Source organism: Artemia sp. Qi Xiang Cuo, chromosome 15 (assembly GCF_049724085.1).
Source record: "Artemia sp. Qi Xiang Cuo chromosome 15, ASM4972408v1, whole genome shotgun sequence".
Taxonomy (NCBI): Eukaryota; Metazoa; Arthropoda; class Branchiopoda; order Anostraca; family Artemiidae; genus Artemia; species Artemia sp. Qi Xiang Cuo.
The window spans coordinates 37,065,835-37,090,218 of record NC_142808.1 but is presented as its reverse complement, the minus strand read 5'-3'; the positions used below and the strand labels follow the sequence as shown (position 1 = coordinate 37,090,218).

General features: G+C 35.4%; 2 protein-coding genes across 5 annotated transcripts in view; both read right to left on the bottom strand.

Annotated features, from left to right (window-relative positions):
• The window catches only part of LOC148943626 (furin-like protease 1, isoforms 1/1-X/2), a 138,728-nt gene extending 137,481 nt beyond the window's left edge, over nucleotides 1-1,247 (bottom strand). For both annotated transcript variants that reach the window (XM_089101509.1, XM_089101508.1), the window contains exon 1: nucleotides 1,135-1,247. The gene's annotated coding sequence lies outside the window, so the exon portion shown is untranslated. The remainder of the gene's footprint in view (nucleotides 1-1,134) is intronic.
• Nucleotides 1,248-4,222: 2,975 nt separating this feature from the next.
• LOC148943625 (uncharacterized) overlaps nucleotides 4,223-24,384 on the bottom strand; it is a 105,820-nt gene continuing 85,658 nt past the window's right edge. For 2 of the 3 annotated variants that reach the window (XM_089100982.1, XM_089100983.1), the window contains 5 exons: nucleotides 22,747-23,106; nucleotides 16,161-16,295; nucleotides 15,404-15,563; nucleotides 11,181-11,294; nucleotides 4,223-4,371 (listed from right to left, as the gene is read on the bottom strand). In XM_089100982.1, coding sequence (XP_088957108.1) covers nucleotides 4,367-4,371; nucleotides 11,181-11,294; nucleotides 15,404-15,563; nucleotides 16,161-16,295; nucleotides 22,747-23,106 — 774 coding nt within the window. In that variant the 3' untranslated portion in view covers nucleotides 4,223-4,366. The remainder of the gene's footprint in view (nucleotides 4,372-11,180; nucleotides 11,295-15,403; nucleotides 15,564-16,160; nucleotides 16,296-22,746; nucleotides 23,107-24,384) is intronic. The other variant, XM_089100984.1, reaches the window with a different exon arrangement.

Genomic DNA, 24,384 nt, shown 5'->3' with positions numbered 1-24,384 from the left:
GCCATGAAGTACCCCTCCCAGGCTGTGTCAAGGTCACTAAACCTGGGACAGGTTGCAGATTGTCCTGACCCTGCCACAAGTATGAGTCTACACAGATCATTGCAGAGATTCCCGACTACCGCCACCGAGCCCAGTATGGCCATAGCTGAGCCCCACCTGCCAGCAAGTGAACTGTCTAGCACAATTGAAGCACAAGCAACAGCTGCTCAGGCCACAAGATCCAGCAGAGTGGTGAAGCCACCAGAGAGACTAAACCTATAATGAATAACGAAGTGACAATGAGGCAATTGTGTTAGTATAGGTCTGCCAAAACCCATTGGCAGCTGATGGGAGTGAGCCTTGTGCCTCCCAGTGTAGTGTTCTGTTGTGTCCTGTATTGAGTGATAATTTACCAAGTTATCGGCAGTTAGCAGAGTAAGCCTAGCACCTCCATGCCTAGAGGTAGAAGGAGCTTATCCCTTGGAAACAGCTGAAGGGGGATGTAGCATTATGATACCTTGCTTTATGCTTGTGTTTGTGCACCAGCTTGCTATTGCGTGCTTATGCTTATTTGCCTTGATGCTTTATACTTGCTTGCTTTGCTTATAGTGTTCTTTATTATAGGTGCCTGGGTTTTAAATATAGATTTATCTACCAAATATTACATATAGCCTACCAATTCAGGGTATATATATTTGCACATTAGGGGGTGGGGGTAAATTTTATTTCTGACATAAATGAGAGGTAAGATTAAACTTCACCCCTCTACCCCCCCAATGTGCAAATATATAGCCTACCCTGAATTCATACATAGCCTATAGGGGTGGGGGCTAAAATTCATTTCTGACAAAAATGATTATTATATTTGGAAACAGCATAAAAGAAGACATCAAGTGTTATATTCACTTTATTTGTAAGTCAATAATAGCCTATGATTTGGTAAAAATTTACCTTCAATTTTAAGCCATTTACAGACCTCAAAGATGATACCTTTTTCTCTTATTTTAGATATAGCTTATGTACTTCTGTTAGCATCACCGTGTTAAAACCAATTTACCTGTAAACTGAATCAACATTGATATGGCTTGAAATTCTACTCATATAACAGAAATTACACTTTCAGAACTAAAGCCTTTTCAGAATTTTCACACTTACAAGACATTTCAAGGAATTGGTTTCAAAATTCTGCTCAAGCAGGAGTTGCAAACATCGTTGCTGTTAAGTAGTTAAAAGGGTTTGCCCTAATAAGTATTTAGAAGTCCCTTATTCAAAAACTGAATTTCTTCAATTTAGTGATTCGACATTCTAATGCAGCTGAAGAATGACATCGTAGAATCTTAAAAAAAGATTTTTCTTCCCTCTGTTGCGATTTTTAAACTGCTATTATTCACAAGTGTGATAGTCAAGAAACCGTCAAAGGCGAAACAAGAGATTTCTAGTCTGAAAAACAGTTGTTCTTTGTTGGTAGATTGTACATTGCCGGCCAGTCTCGTGAGGACGACATGGACGAATTTTTTAAGCACGAGAACCAGCCCACTCCCCCTCCAATGTCCGACAGCGGATCCCTTAGGAAAACTGCAAAATATGACCTTACAACTGGTTTAGAAGCATTGCTGGACATACCAGCTACTATTCCTCGGGTCAGTGCAAAAGTATTGGATGGATCAGCCTTGGTTCATATGCTTGCACCCGGCTCCTGCAAATTTTTCAAAGATTACGCGGACACAGCCTTTCTACCGTACATTCATAGCCAGCTAGAGACGGTCAGTCGCTTAGACGTTACATGGGACAGGTACATCAAAAGCAGCTTGAAGAAAGGAGAAAAAGAAAGGAGAGGTTGCGGACAGCGATTCAGCCTAAGAGAATCGACTCCTATACCTCGGAACTGGGCTGCTTTCTTACGTACCGAAGAAAACAAAGAACAACTTTTCTTCCTGTTAGCAGACCACTTGACAAGCATGAGTTTGTTTGGAAAAGAAGTTTATAGCACAAAGGATTCAGATGTTGTGCCTTCGGTGTTAGATGCTCGGGATGATTTGGTCCCTTATGATCATGAAGAGGCAGATACGTGAATTATCCTCCCCGTTCGTCACTGCGACCTGTCTGGTCACCAACAAGTTGCGTTACGAACCGTAGATACAGATGTGCTCGTGCTAGCTGTGGCCTCTTGCTCATACGTCCCACTTATTGAGCTCTGGGTGGACTTTGGTGTGAAGCAGCAGCGCAGAAGCATCCCAGCTCACAAAATTCATACGCTTGGCCCTCAAAAGTCAGAAGCTTTTCCGTGTTTCCACGCGTTTACAGGCTGCAATACAGTATCTTAATATTCAGGCATTGGAAAGAAGAAAGCCTTTGATGTTCGGAGAAGTTATCCCGATGCAACTGACTCGTTCTTAAATTTATCGTCTGCTACGAGATCGCGAACGCCAGAGCTACTGGAGAGATTTGTAGTATTGTGCTATGAGCAGACAAGCGAAGTCCAGGGTGTTGACGAAGCGAGAAAAGTGCTTTTTGCCAAGGGACGGCAAATTGACCACATTTCACCAATATCCGACGCCTTTCTTTGGCACACCAGGCGTGAACACTTTCAGGCTGGCCAAATTTGGGGAAGAGCAGCCGACCCTATTCAGAATACTCCTCCCTCCTCTGAATATGGATGGAAGCTAGTAAATGATGAGTGGCATCCTGTCTGGACGACGCTACCTGAGGCTCCCAAGGCGTGCAAAGAACTGGTCAAATGTGGCTGCAGGAAAGCCTGCAAGCCACCATGCAAGTGCATGAAGGCTTCACTACCTTGCACTGATCAGTGGGCCTGTAATGGAGCGTGCTACAGATCTGACGTCAGCAACGAATAGGCTGCTGAACCAGGACACCAACTGTTTACCACTTTTCTTTTTTTTCTTCCTTAAATTCTACCTCTTTTTGTTTCTTCCTTCAGTGATTAAAGTCATACCTTCAAACGAAAGTCATAGTAGTGCATTTGACTCCTAAAGGAGAGGAAACGGGGGGGGAGGCAGTCGTAGTTTTGCGTGTCACAGCTGTCATCCTCAGTTTCCTTTGCCCAGTGTTTGCCACCTACTCCCAGTAGTCATCATAACCGCCGCAGCCAAAATTGAAAAGAAACACAGTTTGGGATTTTCCCCCGCCCCCCCCCATTTTTACCTCTTTCCCCTATCCAGGGTTTAGGATGTAATACTGTACCAATCGATATTGAGAATTCCTCCTGAAATGGCGACAATAAACTTAGAGACAGAAGATCAAAAATTTCCCTTCTTCAGCATTTCCCCAGGGGGAAATATTTACCCCTGTTTCCCCTCCCAGGACATCCTCTGCCCTTTCACCATGGCATTAAATCAGTGACTATGTAAGATTGCAAAAACAAACCGAATACCAATTTGAAATAGGCAAAAACAAATGTTTCCCTTTTCCTCCGTCAGGTGAATTTCACCCCCCCCACCCCTCCCTTTGATGGTGAGTCAACCCAAGCATCTTTTCCATTACTTTGCTTCAATCTCTGTCTAATACCGAGTATACACACCGAATATCAAGCTAAAATAGGGAAAAAGGATTTTATTTTTGCTTTTCCCACTTTTGGGTGAATTTTACGCCCTGTTTCCCCTCTTTTTTTCCAAATTTGCACGAACCTTTGACTAAGCGACTAGACTACTAGGGGCTGCCTTGTCATGAATTTTGGACACTGAATTGAAGGAACAGCTAGCAGATCAAACAGCTCGAGGTGACGAACTGTAAGTAAGGAGCGATCCGGCTCAATAGTAACCGAAACTCTAAAAAACGGAATTTTTATACCAATAGATACATCAGAAGAATCCGATTTTTATGCTGATTTCAAATATATAAGTTTCATAAAAGTTACGCGCCTGAGAAAACAAAACGAATAACAAAAAAAGGTACTTCAACTGGTGACAGGGACTACATGCAAGTCTTACTTAAACAGCAATAAAGAGAAGATTGAAAACAGGAAAATTCAGAAAGCTCAACTGCGGGAAAAACATAAAAAAAACATTATATTACTTTACGGAGGAAATCACTAGAGAGAAGAAAAGATCACTAAAAGCAGTGATATTTGTAAGAATATATAACGCAGGATTCGAACCCATCCTAGGCTATTATAAAAATTGCTGCTGACGATAGCAAATAATGGTTCACCTGTCAAAAACAAGATTGATACAGCTTTATTGTGCTCCTCTTGTTATTTTCTAATATTTGGTTTTCTCGATGACCTTGCTAAAACTTGTTTATTCCGAAAAATAAAAGACAAAACTCACAAACATCCACAACCAAATAAATGTGGGTAAACTACTAATTATACAAATTTAACATAGACTCTGCAAGCAATTTTTCTAGTCCAGTCTCGATCCATTGTCCACTAACCTGAAAAAAGCAATTATTATCATAAAAAACTGTAATAATTTGATCATAAGAAAAATGACAAAAATAATCTTCATAGTTTTTATTTTATTTTAACGCGTCTTTAACGAAAGATCTTTTTTCAACTCTTCGAACTGCTCTTTAGAATCGTCATAGAACAGGAAGAAAAGCGACAAGGGTTGTGAGTTGTCAAGTTCTGGCAGCTTTTCTTTTCAATGTCCTTGGGAAAATTTAAGCCTTTTAAAATTTAAACAGTTAAATTTAATAATTATTCAAATTTGAACACGTAATACAAATTTGAACTTAGAATAAATTTAAACAGGTACATTTAAAAATTGACAAACTTTAAACAGCTACATTTAAAATTGATAAAATTTAAACAGCTACATTTAAAATTGATAAAATTTAAACAGCTACATTTAAAATTGTACCTTTATGTATTTTTTTTATAAATGGAAAAAAACAGGGGTCATAAATATATCAGAATTCACATCAGCTCTTTCAAAGCTATTGAGTTGAAGTGTAAAGGATCTGAACCCGAAAACTTGCTTTGTATACACACTACTCCAGTTTAAAGGACAGGCCACCAAAATACAACTTGAAGGAAAGATAATTTTTGGATATCATTGTCCATTCTTTTTTTACGACTTGAAAAAAAAAGAAGGAAAAACACTATCAGTCTTACTCTAGTCTTTGACTTACTTATTAGGCTAACCTGTCAAATGTCCCTTTTGCCTTACGGAAATAAAAGAAAACTGAAATTCAGAACAAAGTCCATGAACTTGTTTGATATAAGAACAAAAAGATAATTCGAAATTTAGATTTGACAAAATATGATTATAAAGGTTAATGCTTCCATATAATCAATATAGATATGGGGATGGGAGCATTACAAAATATCATGCAGTGTGAAGAAATCATGTGAATTAATCAGACATGGCTTTATCTGTTTATAGAGGAATGTGCACCCAAAGACTGTACTCTCCTTGGAAGTGCTAAACTGACATTAATTATGTCATATTTTTTTTCCCTTTTTTTAACTAATTCAAAGAGACATGGCTTTGAAAAGAATGTTAGAAACAGTTGTTTTCATTATTCATAGCAGGGTTCTCTGATATTCTGAATGTAATGGTGTGATTTCATTAAGATCAATTGATGTTAATCAAGTGAGGGGCAGCTATCCCCTCTCCCACGCTCCTTTTTTCCAAAGTCAATCAAAATTTTGAGGTAGCCATTTTGTTAAGCATAGTTGAAAGATCTAATCAATATGCCTTTGAGGATGACCTGATCCCACAAAGACCTCTAGAGAAGGGCTGCAAGCTATGAAACCTATTTGACCATTGTTTACACATAATATTGGCTATTGGGAATTACAAATATTTTTCGGGAGGGGGGAGACAAGTTTTTCAACTGAAAGTAAGGAGCAACATTAAGCCTTAAAACGAACAGAAATTATTATGTATTTGAAGGGAATTGGCCGCCTTCTTTTCAACACCTTGCTCTTTATGCTAAAGTTTGTTTTAACTTAAAAAGTATATTATTCTAATTAAACGGCCCTTCTGTGTCAGGAGTCATTCTTAAATAATTTGAACAAAAAGTCAAAGCTAAGCATAAAGAGCGGGGTATTGAGAAACGGGGCAACACCCGTCATAGACGTAACAATTTCTGTTCGTTTTAAGTTTTAATGTTGCTCCTTACTCTCAGAACTTGCTTTTTTTAGTATTACTTTAGATACAGATATACTTTTCAATACAGATATACTTTTTATTTTTAGTATTACTTTAGAAAGATACAATGTTTCTAACTAGGGTTGGCTCAAAACTAACATTTGAGCTAATCCACTCCCAAAACGGCTAGAATCAGTGGACGGACTAAAATTGGTACCTATAACAACATTGGTACCTATAAATTGGTACCTATAACAATATTGGTACCTATAAAATTGGTACCTATAACAACATTGGTACCTATAAAATTGGTACCTATAACAATATTGATACCTATACAATTGGTACCTATAACAATATTGGTATCTATACAATTGGTACCTATAACAATATTGGTACCTATATGTGTCCCTAACAAGATACCTTGTGTGCTTTTCAGCATCAAATAAAAAAATACTTAGAAATTAATATTTAACAGAACTGCCCCGCTAAAAAAAAGAAAAAAGCTAAATCTTTAGACTTGGGGACATGAGCTATTTAAGAGTCAATCTGACCAAATGACCAGGATAGCTGACCTAGTGCAGCATATGTTCGAAAGAATAGTGGGGGAGATAGTGCAGCATATGTTGGAATATCCAAGGTCATAATGATGATAAAATCACTAGTTTGTTTAGGCTAGATGATTATGATGTTATTAATTCAGACATGGGAAGAAGAAGCAGTATTTAGAAAAGGCTTTTGAAGTTTCTATGTTTCAAGAAAGTGAAGTAAGAATAATCAAATTTATGGTGGTGTCACACTGTTGATTAGGATAAATATATATAGTTAAAATGTGACAGATTGAAGAGATAGGTCTTCCGATCCTGTTTGTCTTAGTTTTAGTTCAAATGTATAGGTTGACTAGAGTGACTGTGAGAGTTAGTAGGCAGGTTTCAAGGCTACTTAGAGGATGTAACGGTGTTAAACAGGGTTGCACATTGTCTCCACAATTATTCACCCTGTTTATAAATTCTGTAGTGGCTGGGCCGGATTGGAATTTGTTCCGCGGGGCCCTCTTTATACATTAAATTTTTAAGTAAAATTCAAATTTAGAACATATATAATATATATATATATATATATATATATATATATATATATATATATATATATATATATATATATATATGTATATATATATATATATATATATATATATATATATATATATATATATATATATATATATATATATATATATATATATATATATATATATATATATATATATATATATATATATATATATATATATATATATATATATATATATATATATATATATATATATATATATATATATATATATATATATATATATACATATATATATTTAATATATATATACATATATATATATTTATATATATACATATATATATATTTATATGTATAGTACTGGGAGACCAACGGCTAGGCTTTTAAATATTGATTTTTATTGTCGCGTACTTGGCGTCGAAGACTGCGATGACGCTGTTCTTCTAAAGTATAACGTAATATTTCTTTCTTCTTAACTTTCATTTTTGAATCATTCTGATTCTCGTTATCGCTTGTCTTCTAGCAACAGAATTCTTTGTCCTTTTCTGTCGTTTTTGACATGTTCTGATAATTGCTTTCGCGTGTCTGCTAACCCTTCAATTCTCTTTCTTCCCTTTCATTTTTGACACGTTCTGGTTCCCGCTATTGTTTGTAATTCTTACTGCCACTTATCTTCCAACCGCAATTTTTTTTGTCCTTACTATAACATTCCTTTTAACCACGTATTTCTTTGTTCTTCCCTGTCATTTATGATTCGTCGTAATTCTCGCTGTCACTTATTTTTTAACAGCATATTTCTTTGTTCTTCAATTTCGTTGCTCACTCGTTGTAATTGTCGTATTTGCAAGTATTCCAATTACACATTTTTTTTGTTCTTAATCTTTGTTCATCATTACTTCACACATTTTTGCAATGCCCCTTGCTTTTGCTGCTCGGATTGGTTTTGTCACTTTCGATGGTCTAGGTTGTTCATTTTCACCCATGCATTTACATCTCTCAGGCTGTTCTCTTTATCTTGTCTCATTTGATGGTCCAGTTTGTTCATTTTCAGTTTATGTTTTTGTCCTCTTCGGAACTTTTTTGTCCTCATTTTGAGCTTGTTAGTTTACGTTTTTGTCCTCTAGATAGTATGAAACTGCTGAACATGTATTTTGAAACTTACAAAACCGAATATGAATAAATGAATTTACAAGTTTCTAAGTTTGGAAACTTTAAAATAAATTCTTCTAAAAGTGTTTGAAAATCTAATTTCCTTGCGTCTTTAGTAGATGTAGCTGCTAAATTATTTAATCTTCCCTGATCCGTTATCACCCTTTGTCTGGCCCTGTGTAGTGGCGTTTATGGGAAACAAGGAGGAGCCGATGATGAATTTAAATACTGTATCCATTTGCATAATGTCGTTCGCAGATCATATTATTTTGGTTGCAGATTTACTTAGGAACCTTCAGAGATTATTTGATATTTTAGAAGATTATTCTGATAGGAAAAAGTTAGAACTTAACGTGGATAAACCCGTAGTATTAATATTCCGTAAATGTGGTAGACATGAGGAGGATGTTAAATTTAGTTTAAAGGGCAGAAGGGTTAAGTTAGTGGAGGAATGGCCATAAATAAGAGTTAAGTCTAAGGCGAAAGGAAATTTATTTAGTAGCCACACAGAAAGTAGGATTGAGAAAGGTAAGGTATGTTGCAATATGGTATCAAGAAGTCAGCTTACCAAAAGGGGTACCAAAAGATCAAAGTAGTTAAAGAGGTTTTCAGGCATCAAATTTTCGGTGTTATACACTATGGATCTGAGGTTTGGGGGTAAGCAAATGGAGACAGGCTAGAAATAATGCAATTAGGATATTACAAGAGGTGGCTAAGGATAAGTGAGCATACAAATAGTTTGGTAGCTAGATGTGATTTAGGTTTGTTTTCTTTAAGAAGTCGTATGCTAATTAACATGGCTAGGCTTTGAGAAAATTTTTAAGGGATGCCTAGGGCGCGGGTGATGAAGGCCGCTTATTTAGAAATAATGGAGTGTGGCTACGCGGTACGGGTGGCCGTACCAAGTTAAGAGTACATTAGATCAGTGTGTATTAAAGTCATATGTGGAGGGATGGTTCAGGGCTTGAGGATATGAGTGACCAAGTAAGTTGATTAGTTGAAAGGATTTTAAAGGACCAGGGAATACAGGCAGGGTTGTCCTAGCGTTCACTTTTCAATTCACTGGGTCTTGATTGTTGGTCGAAAGATATTTAGGGTGTAGTTTATTTTTTAAGGTGGGTTTGAATAAAAAGGAAATAAAAAGTTAACAATTTAAATGAAGGCTGATAGTTTCCCCTGGGCCAGAGAAAAAAGTTTATTGGGAGGGAAAGGTCAAAGGCAGGCCCATGTTTTTGTCCTATGTGTAGAGGTTTGAATAAAAGTGTATATGACTTGATGTGGAGATGTGAAGAACTGAATGATTAGAGAACAAAAGTGTTTTGTTGGGGTCATTTTGATTTTGAGTGGTTATTGAGTGTGCACGAATGAATGTTTTTGGTGTAAGAAGTTTGGCACGATCAGAAGTTTCTCGTGATGGATCATAGAGCTACGTTTCTATAGGATTTTTGTAATTTCTACGCATTTTTTCTTTTTTTTGCCATGACCTATGCGGTTTAAAAGCAAATAAATTCTATCCCATTGTATACCACAAAGATTCAGAAAAATTGACTACGTAGATTCTACTTAAAAACGAAAAAAATAGGGGATATAGAAAATAGCATTTCATATATTTTACTGCTTGTCACAACCATAGACGTATCATATATTATATAATTGGAAAGTGTCGGTAGAACGTAGATAATCACTTAAAAGTTATACAACGGGTAGCTGAAGTTAATATTTACCAGGAAGACTGTTACAATCAGATCCTAGCTGGTTTTCCATCATTACAAGGGATTAAAACCTGTTTTGTCTCGTGGTGGGGGATCGAATTGAGACTTCAGGACAAGACTTTCAGGATAAGCTATTATTTTTTTTTTGGGAGAGAGAGCAAAATTCTTTTTTGGGACTCTCAAAAGTGTAAAAAAAAAAAAAAAAAAAAAAAAACTGTATGCCTGTTGCTCCTTGTGTTTTTTCTATTGTTTCGTTCTTGATGTTTGAAGGTGCTGACAAAGCAGGCACAATTTTGCTTCTCTATTACTTTTGATTGCCGCTATTCTTGTTAGATGTCTAATGGCAGTCTAGCTGCTCAAACACTGAAAACACTTTTTCTATATTGTCTAGTATCTATCCAGATAAGAAATCTGCGGTCAAAACCAAAAAAAGTTAAATATGTAGTGACACTTCAAGTACTATTGTTTTTAAGCTGAGGCTGCATTAATAGATTGTCTGAGAAAAACTACTCGATAGCTGAGGCTGCATTTTAGCTGAGGCTGCATTTGCATCATAGCTGAGGCTGCTGAGGCGATATTTTAAAGCTGAGGCTGCATTAATAGATTGTCTGAGAAAAACTACTCGATAGCTGAGGCTGCATTTTAGCTGAGGCTGCATTTGCATCATAGCTGAGGCTGCTGAGGCGATATTTTAAAGCTGAGGCTGCATTAATAGATTGTCTGAGAAAAACTACTCGATAGCTGGGAAGTCTCTCCTCAACTTGAAAAACGTGACATAGATAACGTTAGGTCAAATAGTGAGTGACAACTATATATAAACACACTTCTACAAAGTAATTTAACATAATCACAGCCTTGTCCTCTTCCTTTTAAAAATCTTTCTCTTCATCGAATCACGGTTACAAATTGTGGTATCGGGATTATAATAAAATTCTATATAAAAGTGAACAGAAAATACTTTCCGTAGATAGTGTTATTTTTTATAGTGGTAACGCGGTAAGCCTGCTTTCCCAAAAAAAAGAGAAAAAAAAAGTTTACACACTGAGACTTTGAACGTGCAATTTTATGTTTCAATGGAAGAAAAAGAAAAAAAATATTTAGTACTATTTAGTCCTAAATATTTCGGACTATTAGGACTACTTTAAAAAAATTTAGTCTCCTATTGGTAAAAAAGCAAACAAAACACATTTTTTTTTATCCAAAATACCTTGGTTTTCTTGATCCGATTGATTTGGGACTGCAACAGGAGTAAAGTTTGGTGCCCTTTGCTGTGGAGGACCTCGAAAAGTTCTTTGAGCAGTTCCTGACTGAACTCTTCTATCTGAAAGATATAATAATAATAATTAATAATAATATATAATAATATTTTAGTTTATATAACAATATAAACAACGAACATCAATAGATTCTGATCAAGAGAAACAAAACTAGCAGGTATAATATCAATGTTCAAAATCGAACTGTTAAAGAAAGGGCCGGAGAGTTGGAGTAACATCTGCAGTAATTTGTATATTTTTTTTTTTTTTTAAGAAATAAAGCGTTTCGAATTGGAAGAACTTACTCTCCTAAATTCGGCATAAACAAGCTCATACTGAAGAAAACTTAAGCAGGAGTTTTAGCTTAGTACATCGTTGAGGCAGCCAATTTTCATATTCAAAACTTAAAACAACAGTACGTTCAATGGCGATTCTAGGCCTGGGAAGGGGTAGCTACCCCCTAGCTTTTCTGACACTTGACATTAAATTCCTTTTATTTAAAATTTTTACAGAACTTTGGTATTCATTGACCCCCCCCCCCAGATTATGAGGTCTAAAAACCTACTGAGTAAATTCTGTTGAAAGACTTCTCAGCAAGAAATAATAAATGCAAAATAGTTTATACTCCTGTGAAGATACGTGGTTTGTGTTGTACGGAGAAACACGTTTTATAAAACAGAAGTTTCCGGGAGACCGTCTGGTTGTAGTAGGCGATTTTTATGCGTATACTTCCAATTTATTAGAGGTTAAAACTGATTTTTTTTTTTTTTCAGATGAGAATGCAGAAATCCTACCGGAAGTCTTCAGGATGCCAAGGAGCAGTGACAACTTGTCTAGGCAAATAAATACCTAGCGGAGAAATTTATTAGCATACGGTGAAGAAAATGGTTTAGCAATTTGTAATGGAAGATCTGGCAAGGACAGAGGTAGAGGTGAGTACACTTGCTTCTCGGGGCCAAACCCTAATATCATTGATCATGCGTTGGTAGGCGTGGAGTTTGGTTCTTATGTTTTGGATTTTGATGTTCTCCACGCACTAGGTTCAGATTATTTTCCGACAAAACTCTCTCCAAATTAACAGGGTATCTAATTTGACTTCTCTTCCCCATGTTAGGTGCAAAAATCAAGCCCTAGGGACAAAAATATTGCGTCACAATTAGTCTGAGGAAGAAATTAAAATACTTAAGGCTCAAATTTGTTCAGAGAAGATTTTGGACAAATTAAAAGGTTTAAGTGACAGTCCTTTGGACCCCAATATAGTTACAGTCTCACCGACACAGTTTCTCCATATAGAGGTAGGCCGAGTCCTGAAACCAATACCGCCGAAAACGGGTCCTTTTGATGATGAGTGTAAACTCAGCAAGGTGGGTATATTTAGTTTATTAAAGAAGGTAAAAAAAATGCTACTGGGTCAGAGAAACGAAATGAAGCCCTAGTAGCATTTAGATTAGCTAAAAAGCAACACAAGTCTTTAGCAAAGAGGAAGAAACTTTTATACCAAATTAAAGAACAAGAAAATTGTTTTCAAGCCTACAAATCGGCCAGCATAAAATCATTCTGGAAGTCCTTGCGTGCACCACGTGACAAGCCAAAGGTGGTTCCGGACGTTAATTCCTGGCCGATATACTAAGAAAATCTGGAGGGTCACAAGGACTTAGCCGCCCCACCCATTTACCCGCATGAGTATATCGAGTCAATTGATTCACCTGTTAGTGAGCCCCCCCTAGAGCATTCTTACCAGCTCATACAAAAGATATCTGAGACTGAGATGAAGACAAGCATTAAGAGTCACTGTGGAGTATCTTCTCGAGGTACTGACGAAATTTCCTCAATTACGTAAAAAGAAAACTAACAGGGCCCCTATTGACAATTCTATTAAGTGTGTTCAATGCAATCCTAGTTTCGTGCAGATGGCCAGCAGCGTGGAATGTGTCGGTAATAAAGCCGTTATTTAAAAAGGGTGACCGCATAATGCATAGTAATTATCGCCCAACAAGCCTAGTGTCAACTACTAGTAAATTTTTGGAAAAGATTTTGGATGCTGGCTAGATAGGGGAAACATTATAAGTGAGACGCAAGAGGGATGTCGTAAGGGGTACTCAACAACTGCCGGGTTTTTATATTTCAAACTCTTATGCAGAAACATTGCAGGGGAAATGGTAAGTTTTATGACACTTTCCTCGACTTTCCTTATTATTGTATCTGTAGCTATCATTGCTAAACAAGGAGTATCCAGGCCATTCAGAACCTTTAAATGAGTCCGTCAAGGAAGCACGCTGTCACCAAAGCTCTTCCCTTTATACATTAATTTAATGATTTGGCAGAGTATCTTGAAAAGAGATGAGACCCGGCCGTCTCAATTGCGAATACTCAATTTTCTTGTTTACCGTCCGTTGATGACACGGCTTTGGTAGCTAAGTCAGCCGAGGAGCTTCAAACTCTCCTGGATTTAGCGGAAGCTACTTATGACAACCCATGACAACCGAGACTGTCATCTTTCATAGCGGTAAACCCAAAGGACAACATAATTTGTCATTTACTTACACAGATTAGTCAATAAAGGTAGCCCCCAGATATAAGTACATGGCATACGTGTTCGCAGCAAATGGATACTGGACTGAACACATAACGCTGATCATTTCTCGTGAAAAGGCAGCTTGTGCTCTACTCCGGCAAAAACACATATATGGGAATTAAGAGTATGAAGATGCATAGACACCTCTTCATGACTAAGGTCCTACCAGTTGCCCATTATGGCTGCGAGTTGTGGGGACCCACTATAGTGAGACAATTGGAGTCTCTGCAGTATATGTATTTAAAAAAAATAGCTGGCTTGAATAATAATTTTAACAGTTTGGTTCTTAGAGGTGACCTGGGTTTACCGAATTTGCGTCATAGAGGATTATACAGATGATAAAGTTTTGGTTACAGGTATTACATTTGCCAGACAACCGTCTAGCGAAAACGAGATGTCGAAATCTCCTAGAAAGATAACATGGCCAAAACAGGTTAAAGCCGTGCTGGATAAAGCTGATTTGTCATGGGCATGAAATTAAGGCCAGGGTCCCTATTGCAAACCTGAATATTTCCCCAAATTGCTGGATTCGCGGCTTAGGGACTAGATAATTCAGGTTTGGCTTACTGATGCAGAGAAGTCGGCTACTCTAAAGTTTTATAAGCAGATTAAAGTTCTGCATGGAGAAAAGTTTTACTTGAGATTGAACCTACCGTAGACAGCGATGAAATGTTGGCTGAAGGTGCGAGCAAATTGTGTACCATTGCGTAGAGGACACTGGAATTCTTATGATGCTGATGGCCCGGGAGGTAAGAGTGCCTGCCTCCTTTGTGGGGAGTATGGGGACAACCTAGAACATTTTATGAGTGATTGCCAAAGTTTGGAGAATTTAAGGAATAGTTTGTTGTTTTTTTTCGGGGGCAGGGGGGGGGGGAGCACCACAACTCCCAGGCGACTTGAAGACCTCTCTTAGGGAACTAATTAATGCGGTTGAAGATTTTATAAACAATATTTTAGAGGCACGGAAGTTATGATTTCAAAAGTGTTGAGTGCTTCTGTCTGATTTGATTAATTTATATATATATATATATATATATATATATATATATATATATTTATTTTTGTATATGGCCACTGGTTTTTATATATATATATATATATATATATATATATATATATATATATATATATATATATATATATATATATACATATATATATATATATATATATATATATATATATATATATATATATATATATATATATATATATATATATATATATATATATATATATATACGTGTATATATATATATATATATATATATATATATATATATATATATATATATATATATATATATATATATATATATATATATATATTCAATTTAAATTTTACAAGTTTTAAGATTTACTTATTTATTTACATTAGTACCTGTTGTATATTTGTTCGCTATGAATGTTTATTTAATTTCAGTTCGTTTCAGGTTTTATTTATTCTTCAGCAGTAAAAGACTTATTGTTCGTTTTAAGCTTGATTTGTATATTCAACTTAAGTTTTACTTATTTTGATATTTAATTATTCATTTATATCGTACTTGATGAGAAATGCTATGTTTTTTTTTATATATAAATAACTATGAACAGACTCACTTCTCAAAGCAGCTCCAGTTGCAGTTGGATTCCTATTTACAGACTGAGCAGCCATGGGTTGACCTGCAATAGTTGGGCGAGGTGGAGGAGCTGAAGTTTCCGTCTCCTCGTCTGGGTTTTCAACGTTTAACCACTTCTTCTTGGCTTCATCATACACATACTAAAAATTCAAATGTTTGATAACAAGATGAAGAAAAGAGATGAAACGAGAAGAGAGAGAGAGAGAGAGAGAGAGAGAGAGAGTGAGTGAGAGAGAGAGAGATAGATAGATAGAGATAGTGTGTGATATATAATGTTTGAGAGATTTTGTTAGTTTTTTCGAGTGATAGAGTGTTAGATTGTTATATAGTGTGATATTGTGATAGTTGGAAATAGAAGGACAGTGAGTGAGATAGAAGGGGAGAGATAGAGAGAGATCGAGAGAGAGAGAGAAAGAGAGAGAGAGAAAGAGAGAGAGAGAGAGAGAGAGAGAGAGAGAGAGAGAGACAGACACATAGAGGTACAGATAGACAGTTACACATACAGAGTGAGAGAGACAGAGAAACAGAGAGATAGAGAGAGATAGAGATATATAGATATATAGATAGTTATATAGAGAGAGACATACACAAATAGAGTGAGATAGAGAGAGAGAGAGATAGAGAGAGAGAAATAGAGAGAGAGAGATGGAGAGTGAGAGAGAGAGAGAGGGAGATAGAGGGAGAGGGAGAGCGAGAGAGAGAGAGAGAGAAACACAGCGAAAAAGAGAGAAACACACCTTCTGCTTCTTATCGTCAGGTAGAATAGCTTGTGGAACCTTTTTCCCTCCAAATATAGACGTAAATTTAAATTTCGAAAACAGACCACTTGCTTTGTCCATCTGTTCATCTGGGCCACTATTTGAACTAGGCGTCTGAAAAGCAACAAATACGAAGTAATATGTTTTATTCTACAATAAACAGAAAATTTTTCCGTCAGTCGAGAACAAAGTCACTTAGACCTTCTTTTAAGTTTCTTTTTGTACAAGAATAAAATTTCTTGTAAATATGAAACTCTGCAAAGAAGGAAGTTTTAGCACACATCAGTTTCTGAACGATAGAATTTAAGTCACCAAAAATTTTTATATGTAATAATAAATTATTATTATGCAGTTAGTAGCCTATATATATATTGATTGACATCAATCTAAATTCAGTTTAATTATCAGATCATACCTAGGCCATCCATTTTAAACTGAAAATATAAAAATCGGGGTGAGGATTTTTTTAAAGACCATTCTGTCTTTAAAAAATTTTTTAAATAAATAGATTTGTCTTACATGTGAGATAATTAAGGTCATATTCTCTCTGCAATTTTTTGGTATGTAATTTTTCAGCTCTTCTCTGGTTATAATATATAAACGAAAGACAACAATTTCACTTTCATTCCACAGTTTAAATTCTGCTCTATAAATCTACTTAACTACATTTTTGAAATTTCGTTTAAATGTTCTTGTAGACAGAAAGTGCATTAAATATTAATTGAAAATTGCTGAGTATAGACAATTTTTCTATTATTTCTTAAACAAATTTAGACATTCTCCAACAAAAATTCCAAGTGATATCATAATTCTGGCTCGATGAATGGACGAATCTGAAACTAACGAATCCAATGATCATATATCCTGTCCTTTAAGAGCAAGCTAGAGGCTTGTTGCAAAATCACTTCTTCAGGGGGAACGTACACCATAAAGTCATTGAAGATTGATAGCATAAAACATATTGCAATGTGCTTCACAGAATGCACTTTTTTAAAATTGTTTTAAAATGACTAAAATTAATTTCGAAACCATACTAAATTTAACTTTAAATTTTTAGTTAATTACAAATATCAATTGAATTATGTTTTAATTAATCAATTTAATTTTTTAAATGGACGAATCAATGAGTAAATCATCTTTAGTCAATTTAATTAATATTTGATATTCAATCAATTTTAATTTAAATTACAATTCATTAAAATTATAATAAATTATTATTTAAGGTAAATGGTGCTGTACTAAGGTGCCATATGTTATGTATTTTTTTTCCTTACTGAAGTGAAGAGACTGGATTGCATCGCATGAGAGATTGAAGCACAGGATGTCACTCATGGTTCCATATTTTTAAAACAGCTACTCTCTCTGTCTTTTTAAAACAATTAAATCTTAATCTAATTCAAATAATACAAATACGAATTTAAATCAAATTTTAATTAATCAATTTATTTTTTCAAATAAATTAACCAATAATTAATTCATCTTTATTTAATTTAATTAATGTTTGATAGTCAATAATTTTAATTTAAAATTACAATTCATTAATATTACAATAAATTATTATTTAAGTAAATGGTGTTGTACTAAGGCATCTTATATAACACGTTATTTTTCTTTACTGAAGTGAAGAAACTGGATTGCAGCACATGAGAGATTGAAGCACAGGATGGCACCCCTTGACCCCATATTTATAAAACAGCTGCTCTCTCTCTCTCTCTCTCTCTCTCTCTCTCTCTCTCTCTCTCTCTCTCTCTCTCTCTCTCTCTCTCTCTCTCTCTCTCTCTCTCTCTCTCTCTCTCTCTCTCTCTCTCTCTCTCTCTCTCTCTCTCTCTCTCTCTCTCTTTCAAAAAATTAAATCTTAATTTAATTTTTTAAATAAATTAATCAGTAATTAATTCGTCCTTGGTTAATTTAATTAATATTTTATATTCAATCAATTTTAATTTAAAATTACAATTAATTAAAACAAACTATTATTTAGGGGAAACAGCGTTGCACAAAGGCATGCCGTATTTTTTCCATCACTAAAGCAGAAAGAAATGATAGTGCCACGAGAAAGATTGAAGCACAGAATGGCACCCAGGGTCCGATATTGTTAGAAAAGGTCCACACTCTCTCTTTCTTTTGCTCAACCTTTCTTTAAAACAGTTGAATTTTCATTTAATTCAAATAATGTAACATATCAATGGAAACTAACTTTTTAATTAATAAATTTAATTTTTAATGAATTAATCACTAACTTATTGATTTTTAGTTAATTTAATCCATATTTGATATTCAATTAATTTTAATTGAGAGTTAACATTAAATTGTTATTTAAGGCAAATACTAAGGCATCTTTTGTTTCAAATATTTGTGTTATAACACTGAAATGGAAAGAATAGATTGCAGCAGTGGAGAGATTGATGCACAGGATGATTCCAATGACCCCATATTTTTTAAAAAGAAGCACTCATTTCTGAATTTGGCTCTTGCAAGAGACTTCTCATATTTAGATAATTGCATGAGATGATCCTAGAATTTCTTGAGCGATTCGGCATTATAACAGCCCTTGACAAAGCATGATTTGCACATAGACCTTTATTGACTGCAGGACAAGTTATTGCCATTGGTGATAGCAATCTTGCTGAACACATATTTTGCACAGGATGACCCCTGGGTGTAGGAAAGAAGTGCTATCCTTTAGATATGCTAACATAGGCGGAAGTGTATGCCGACATAGGAGTCCCGCTGAACAGTTGCCTTAAAAGATGGTTGCTATATATAGCAACCTAGAAACTATATATAGGTAAAAATTTTGTCCCTAGTCTTCCGGTGGGAAATCCTACTGCGTTGCCTGATCGTAGCAGAGAGGTGGAAAAGTTGGAAAAGGCACCTTTATTGAGAGCTAGGCGAACACGTAGAGGGTGCCAGCAAGCTGGGGACTTGCTGGTCAAATAAACCCCCAAGAAACATCTATTTGGATGCTAGGCGAGGCAGATCAGCGTCTAGTTCCCGTCAAAAGTAAAGTACATAACTTCCCTGTCAGGATACCCCTAATATAACCCCTTAATTGCAGCCCAGTGAGAGACAAAACAGATAAAGGGGAAGTCATAAAACACCATATTTAGCTCAGGATCTGGGCACTGTCAATACATAAGTAAAAAAATACAGCCAAGCTTCCAGGGAAGAACAAATGATCAGAGAACGGACTGAACAAATTTTTAAAGATCTGATTTTTTGGTAGTCAGCATTGTGACGAAACAATCTATTCTAACTAACTAAGATACATTTGGTTTTATCTATAATTAATTTAAAAAACTTTTTCCACAAGACAAGTTTTACAAAGAGAAGTAAAGAGCTCCATTAAGCCAAGAATGAGCAAAAATAAAGTCAAATAATCTTCCTAGCGTATAAAGAAGACAAGCCCTTCTCAGTAAATAAATGAAGTTCAAAGCAGAGAGAAACAACAGCAAACGACAGGTTCAAATTCAACATGAGCAAAAATTAACATTTGTAGGCCTGATAACCCCTATGCCTTCTCAAGACCAGAACACAATTTGCACACTACTGTAAAAAATAAACAAACAAGCGACCGTGGATTGTGAGTTAAATTGACATATATTGACAATTCTTCGTTAAGGTTTTGATAATTTTTTTTTTATGAAAGTATAAAAGGTGAAAACAATTCAAGGGTATTTTGTTTTCAGTAAAACGCAAATTGTGTTCTGGTCTTGAAGTAAACCGCAAATTGTGTTCTGATCCCTCTAATAACTTTCGACTATTAAAAAGAGCGCTAGCCCTTTCAATTTCTAACCGAATGAGCTGTTTTCGAAGTTTCTACGACAACTCCTTCGATACGAAGGAGTGCCCAAATCGCTCTTTACTTACGACAGTGTCTACGACAACAAATGCCCATCTTAAAATTTCTAGCAGATGCATTTCGGAAAAATACGAGATGTGTGTGTGTGGGGGGGGGGTATCCACCCTCAGATAACTCTAAATCTTAAACAGGGCACTAGAACGTCTGATTACCAATCCAGTGAACCCCCTCCGAAGTTTATACGATCTTCCTTTCTATATATAGCCTACCTTATATGCCCCCAGGTCATAACTTACAAACCTTGCCCTGAAGGGTCTGGGGGGGGGGGGGTGTCATCCTCAAATACATAAATTCCGGAGCTTTCAGTCATGTTGAACAAAATGGCTATCTCAAAATTTTGATTGGATGTGTTTGGGGAAATGGTGGGCGTGCGAGGGGGGTTAGTTGCCCTCCAGCTACCTTGGACTATTAAAAAAGGCACTAGCGCTTTCAATTTCATCCTCAAAGACATAATTTTGGGATTTTTCATTTATGTTGAACAAAATGGCTATCTCAAACTTTTGATTGGATGTGTTTGGGAAAATGGTGGGCGTGGGAGGGGGGTTAGTTGCCCTCCAACTACTTTGGACTATTAAAAAAGGCCCTAGCCCTTTCAATTTCCAGTCGAATGAACCTTTTTCGAAGTTTCTACGACAACAAATGGCCATCTCAAAATTTCTATCAGATTCATTTCACGAAAATACGAGGCATTGGGGGGGCGGGGGAGGGGGGAGTATCCACCCTATGATAACTCAGATGAACCTTAAAAAGGACTTTTGATTACCAGTCCAATGATCCCCCTCCGAAGTTTATATGAGCCTTTTTTGAAGTTTCTACGACAACAAATATCCATCTTCAAATTTCTACCAGATGCATTTTAGGAACCCTTCTCCTGAGGGCTCGGGGGGGGGGGGTCATCCTCAAATACATTATGTCTGGACCTTTTAACTACGTTGAACAAAATGGTTATTTCAAAATTTTGATTAGATATGTTTGGAGAAACGGTGGGCGTGGAAGGGATGTCAGTTGCCCTCCAATCACTTTCGGCTATTAAAAAGGGCACAAGCCCTTCCAATTTCTAATCAAATGAACCCTCTTCGAAGTTTCTACGACAACTCCTTCAATACGAAGGAGTGCCCAAATCGCTCTTTACTTAGGCAGCGCTATTGCACTGCCTATGATTTGAAATCAATCGTAAATGAGTTATTACTGTCTGTTAAAAAAGGTTCGCTCGACCTAATTACCTTCCTAAGCGTAAATAAGACAGTCAATGAAGTTTATTTTTGGTGATGATAGTAAAGCTATTTCTCACAGCTACTTGAGATAGAGTAGGTCTTATTTGGATAGTAATTTTGAATATTTAGGATGGGGCAGATTGGGAATAGCTTTGCTGTTCAGGAATAAAGTCAACTGACTCACCTATTTTTATGCTTCGATTTTTTTGTAACCCCCCTCCGAAAATAAATCCTTTTTTACCCCCCCCTCCCCCCAACCCCCGAAAAAAATCCTAGATACGACCCTGCAGTTAATACATCGATTAAATTAAGCGTAGCAATAGATCATAACGTACAAGCCCCGGTATCATAGAAAGTAAAAAACAGAGAGTAAACAATAAATAAAAGAAATATAAAAAATAAACAGTACTAAAAAAAGCAAATTCATTTCCATTTGAGGTGTCTGTTTCCCATTTATTATTCTTTTTATTATTCAAGGATCAGGCGCCTTCTCATGATTTTACCCATAAAACTAAAACATCAAGATATCACTTAATTTTCCAATGAGGCAATGCAAATCAAATAAAGCAGCAGGTAGATAAAAGCAGAGATGCAACAGAGAACATGGCATAAATTAAAAACTCGCGAGAACTAGACAAGATTAATAAGAGCTAGATATTTACTATATTAAGATACAACATGCAAGTGACAGTTCTAAAAAGCCTTTTCATTGGATAGCATTGTGAAAGAAATTCTTACAATATAGTAATAGTGTGCCTTTTGCATGTTCCCTGAGTAACACAACTCGTATAACCAGAACAGTGTAATAATTACCTTGCAAAATTGAACATGATGAGGACCAAATATAAGTTTTGGGGAGGGAGGTCTACCTAGAGCTGTGACAACCTTCGTTTATTTATTTCTCTTTCACTCAGTATATTCTTGGACTTGGGTCTTGAAATATTTTTGGATCAGCATATTCGTGGACCACATATTCGTTTTTATTTCAATTTCATTTCATATTTTTATTTCATACATGAAATATGCGTTTCACATTCGTTTCATATAACCGCACATTTTTGTTGCTCGACAGATTTGTAGAAATAAAAATAAAACGGCATTAAATCAAGTATCACAAAAGTGAAAGGGGGAGGGGTTCCCCTTTCCTGCATCTACTACATTATAGAAAACAGAGAAAGGTTGGACTTTCCAAATTAGTTTGAGACGAGAATTAAAATTACTCAACATCTTTGAGAATTTTTGCCACTATGTCAACCTCAGGTGGCTTAACACTGAGATAAGTCTACGATAGAAACAGTAAAGCATCACCCTCTTTTTTAGAGGTTACTAATCTACTATCCCGCATAATTACGATAAAAAAAAGACCTAGCAAAAATTAAAAGAGCGAAGTTAAAGTTTTATTAAAATACATCATGCAAAAACAAAATAAAAAAGAAGAGAATAGAGCCAACATAAAAACAGTAAGCTTCACTATAACTTTGCATATGCATACCTCAGGAGGTAAACAAGCCGTAGATTCGTCTTCTACCACTGCCTTCTTCCTTTCCGGAATATCTTCTAGGCCGTTCCTACTAAAGGGTTCATCGATTGGGAAAGTCTTCGGCTGCCTACTTCTACTTGTGATTGGCAAATCGATTGGGTATGTTCCATTAAAAATGACTGATTTTTCAGTTTTGCCAACATTGTAATTGTTGTTAACAAATGAATGGCTGGTTTTGCTCAAATATCCAAGGAATTCCTCTTCCAGATCTGTTTTAGATTTAATTATGTCTCTAATCGTCTTCACTGGTGATTTTTTATTTTGGACGCTCATCGGTTGTTTCGCATTACTGCGTCTGTTTCGTAACTGAGGCTTGTATAATAAAAATCTATGAATTATCGTCACTTCAATTGTTCAAATTCATCATTAGAAACTGAACAGAGGGTACATTATCACCTTCTGTAGGCATTTGATACCCAACCAAAGGACAAAATGAGTTCAAATGTAGGATGGTCGTACTTATCTCCCCTACCCCCCCCCCCCAAAAAAAATGAGAAAGTTCTGAATGGTATTAGGTTGCACATAAAATAATGGTACATAATATGTTTAAAAAAAGCAAATCAAAAGGGATGTATCTAGATATTCTGCAGATGTATTTAATGTGTAGAGCGAAATCAAAAGCCAAATATTTTGCACCTGACTCCAAAACCTGCCAGTACAGCAGAACGGGTTTTATCATTGAGGGACATAAAAAAAATGGATCAAATTATAGACCCTTATTACAAGCTGCATTTTTACATTAATATACTTCAAAATAGATGCCATTTCGAATTCTTTACAACGGAAGACAGCATTCTAAAAAAAACTTTTACATTGGCGAATGATACAATTTAGAATGAGTGTCATTTTGAATTCTTTGCAGCAAAATAACAGACTCTTCAAAGTTCCTAGATTGGTGAATGAAACAGTTCAAAGAAAATAATACGTACGAAAGAAAATATCCTTGCAACAAAGAATAATGCAGAAAAATTTAGAGCGCATTATTTAATCCTACATTAGATACTCAAATAATTCATCTGTTCATAAAATATTAGCATTATGGATTAGGAACGCATAATAAACATATGTATATAATATACATATATATATATCATTTATATTGTTTTTTTATATAAATTTTACATGTAATATAAGGTTTATAATTATGTAATAAATTATAATACATTGTATATAAATTAAAAAAAAACTTTGGTTATGATTTACAACATTTTTTAATATTTATGTTTTTTATGCACATATATACGCGCAATAATTTATACATATGGAGAACAAGTACTACTTTTATGTTGAATTTTTTCATATTTAAGGCAAGGAAGATTTCCCAAAATGATGAATAACATAACTGTTATATTAAATTTGTACACAGTTGAAGATGGCGCCGACATCGACACAGATAAAATTAAACATAAGACTAAAAAATTACGAGACATCATGCGTGTATTTACGTTAATAATTATTCTTATAATAACAGCTTATAACCCAGTCACTCTGTTTTAAGAATACTGTATATAATGTATATATATAATGTACTTTGTTTTAGTCCTGATGTTATAATAGTTGTAGCTTATAAAGGGGTGATAGTCAAATAAT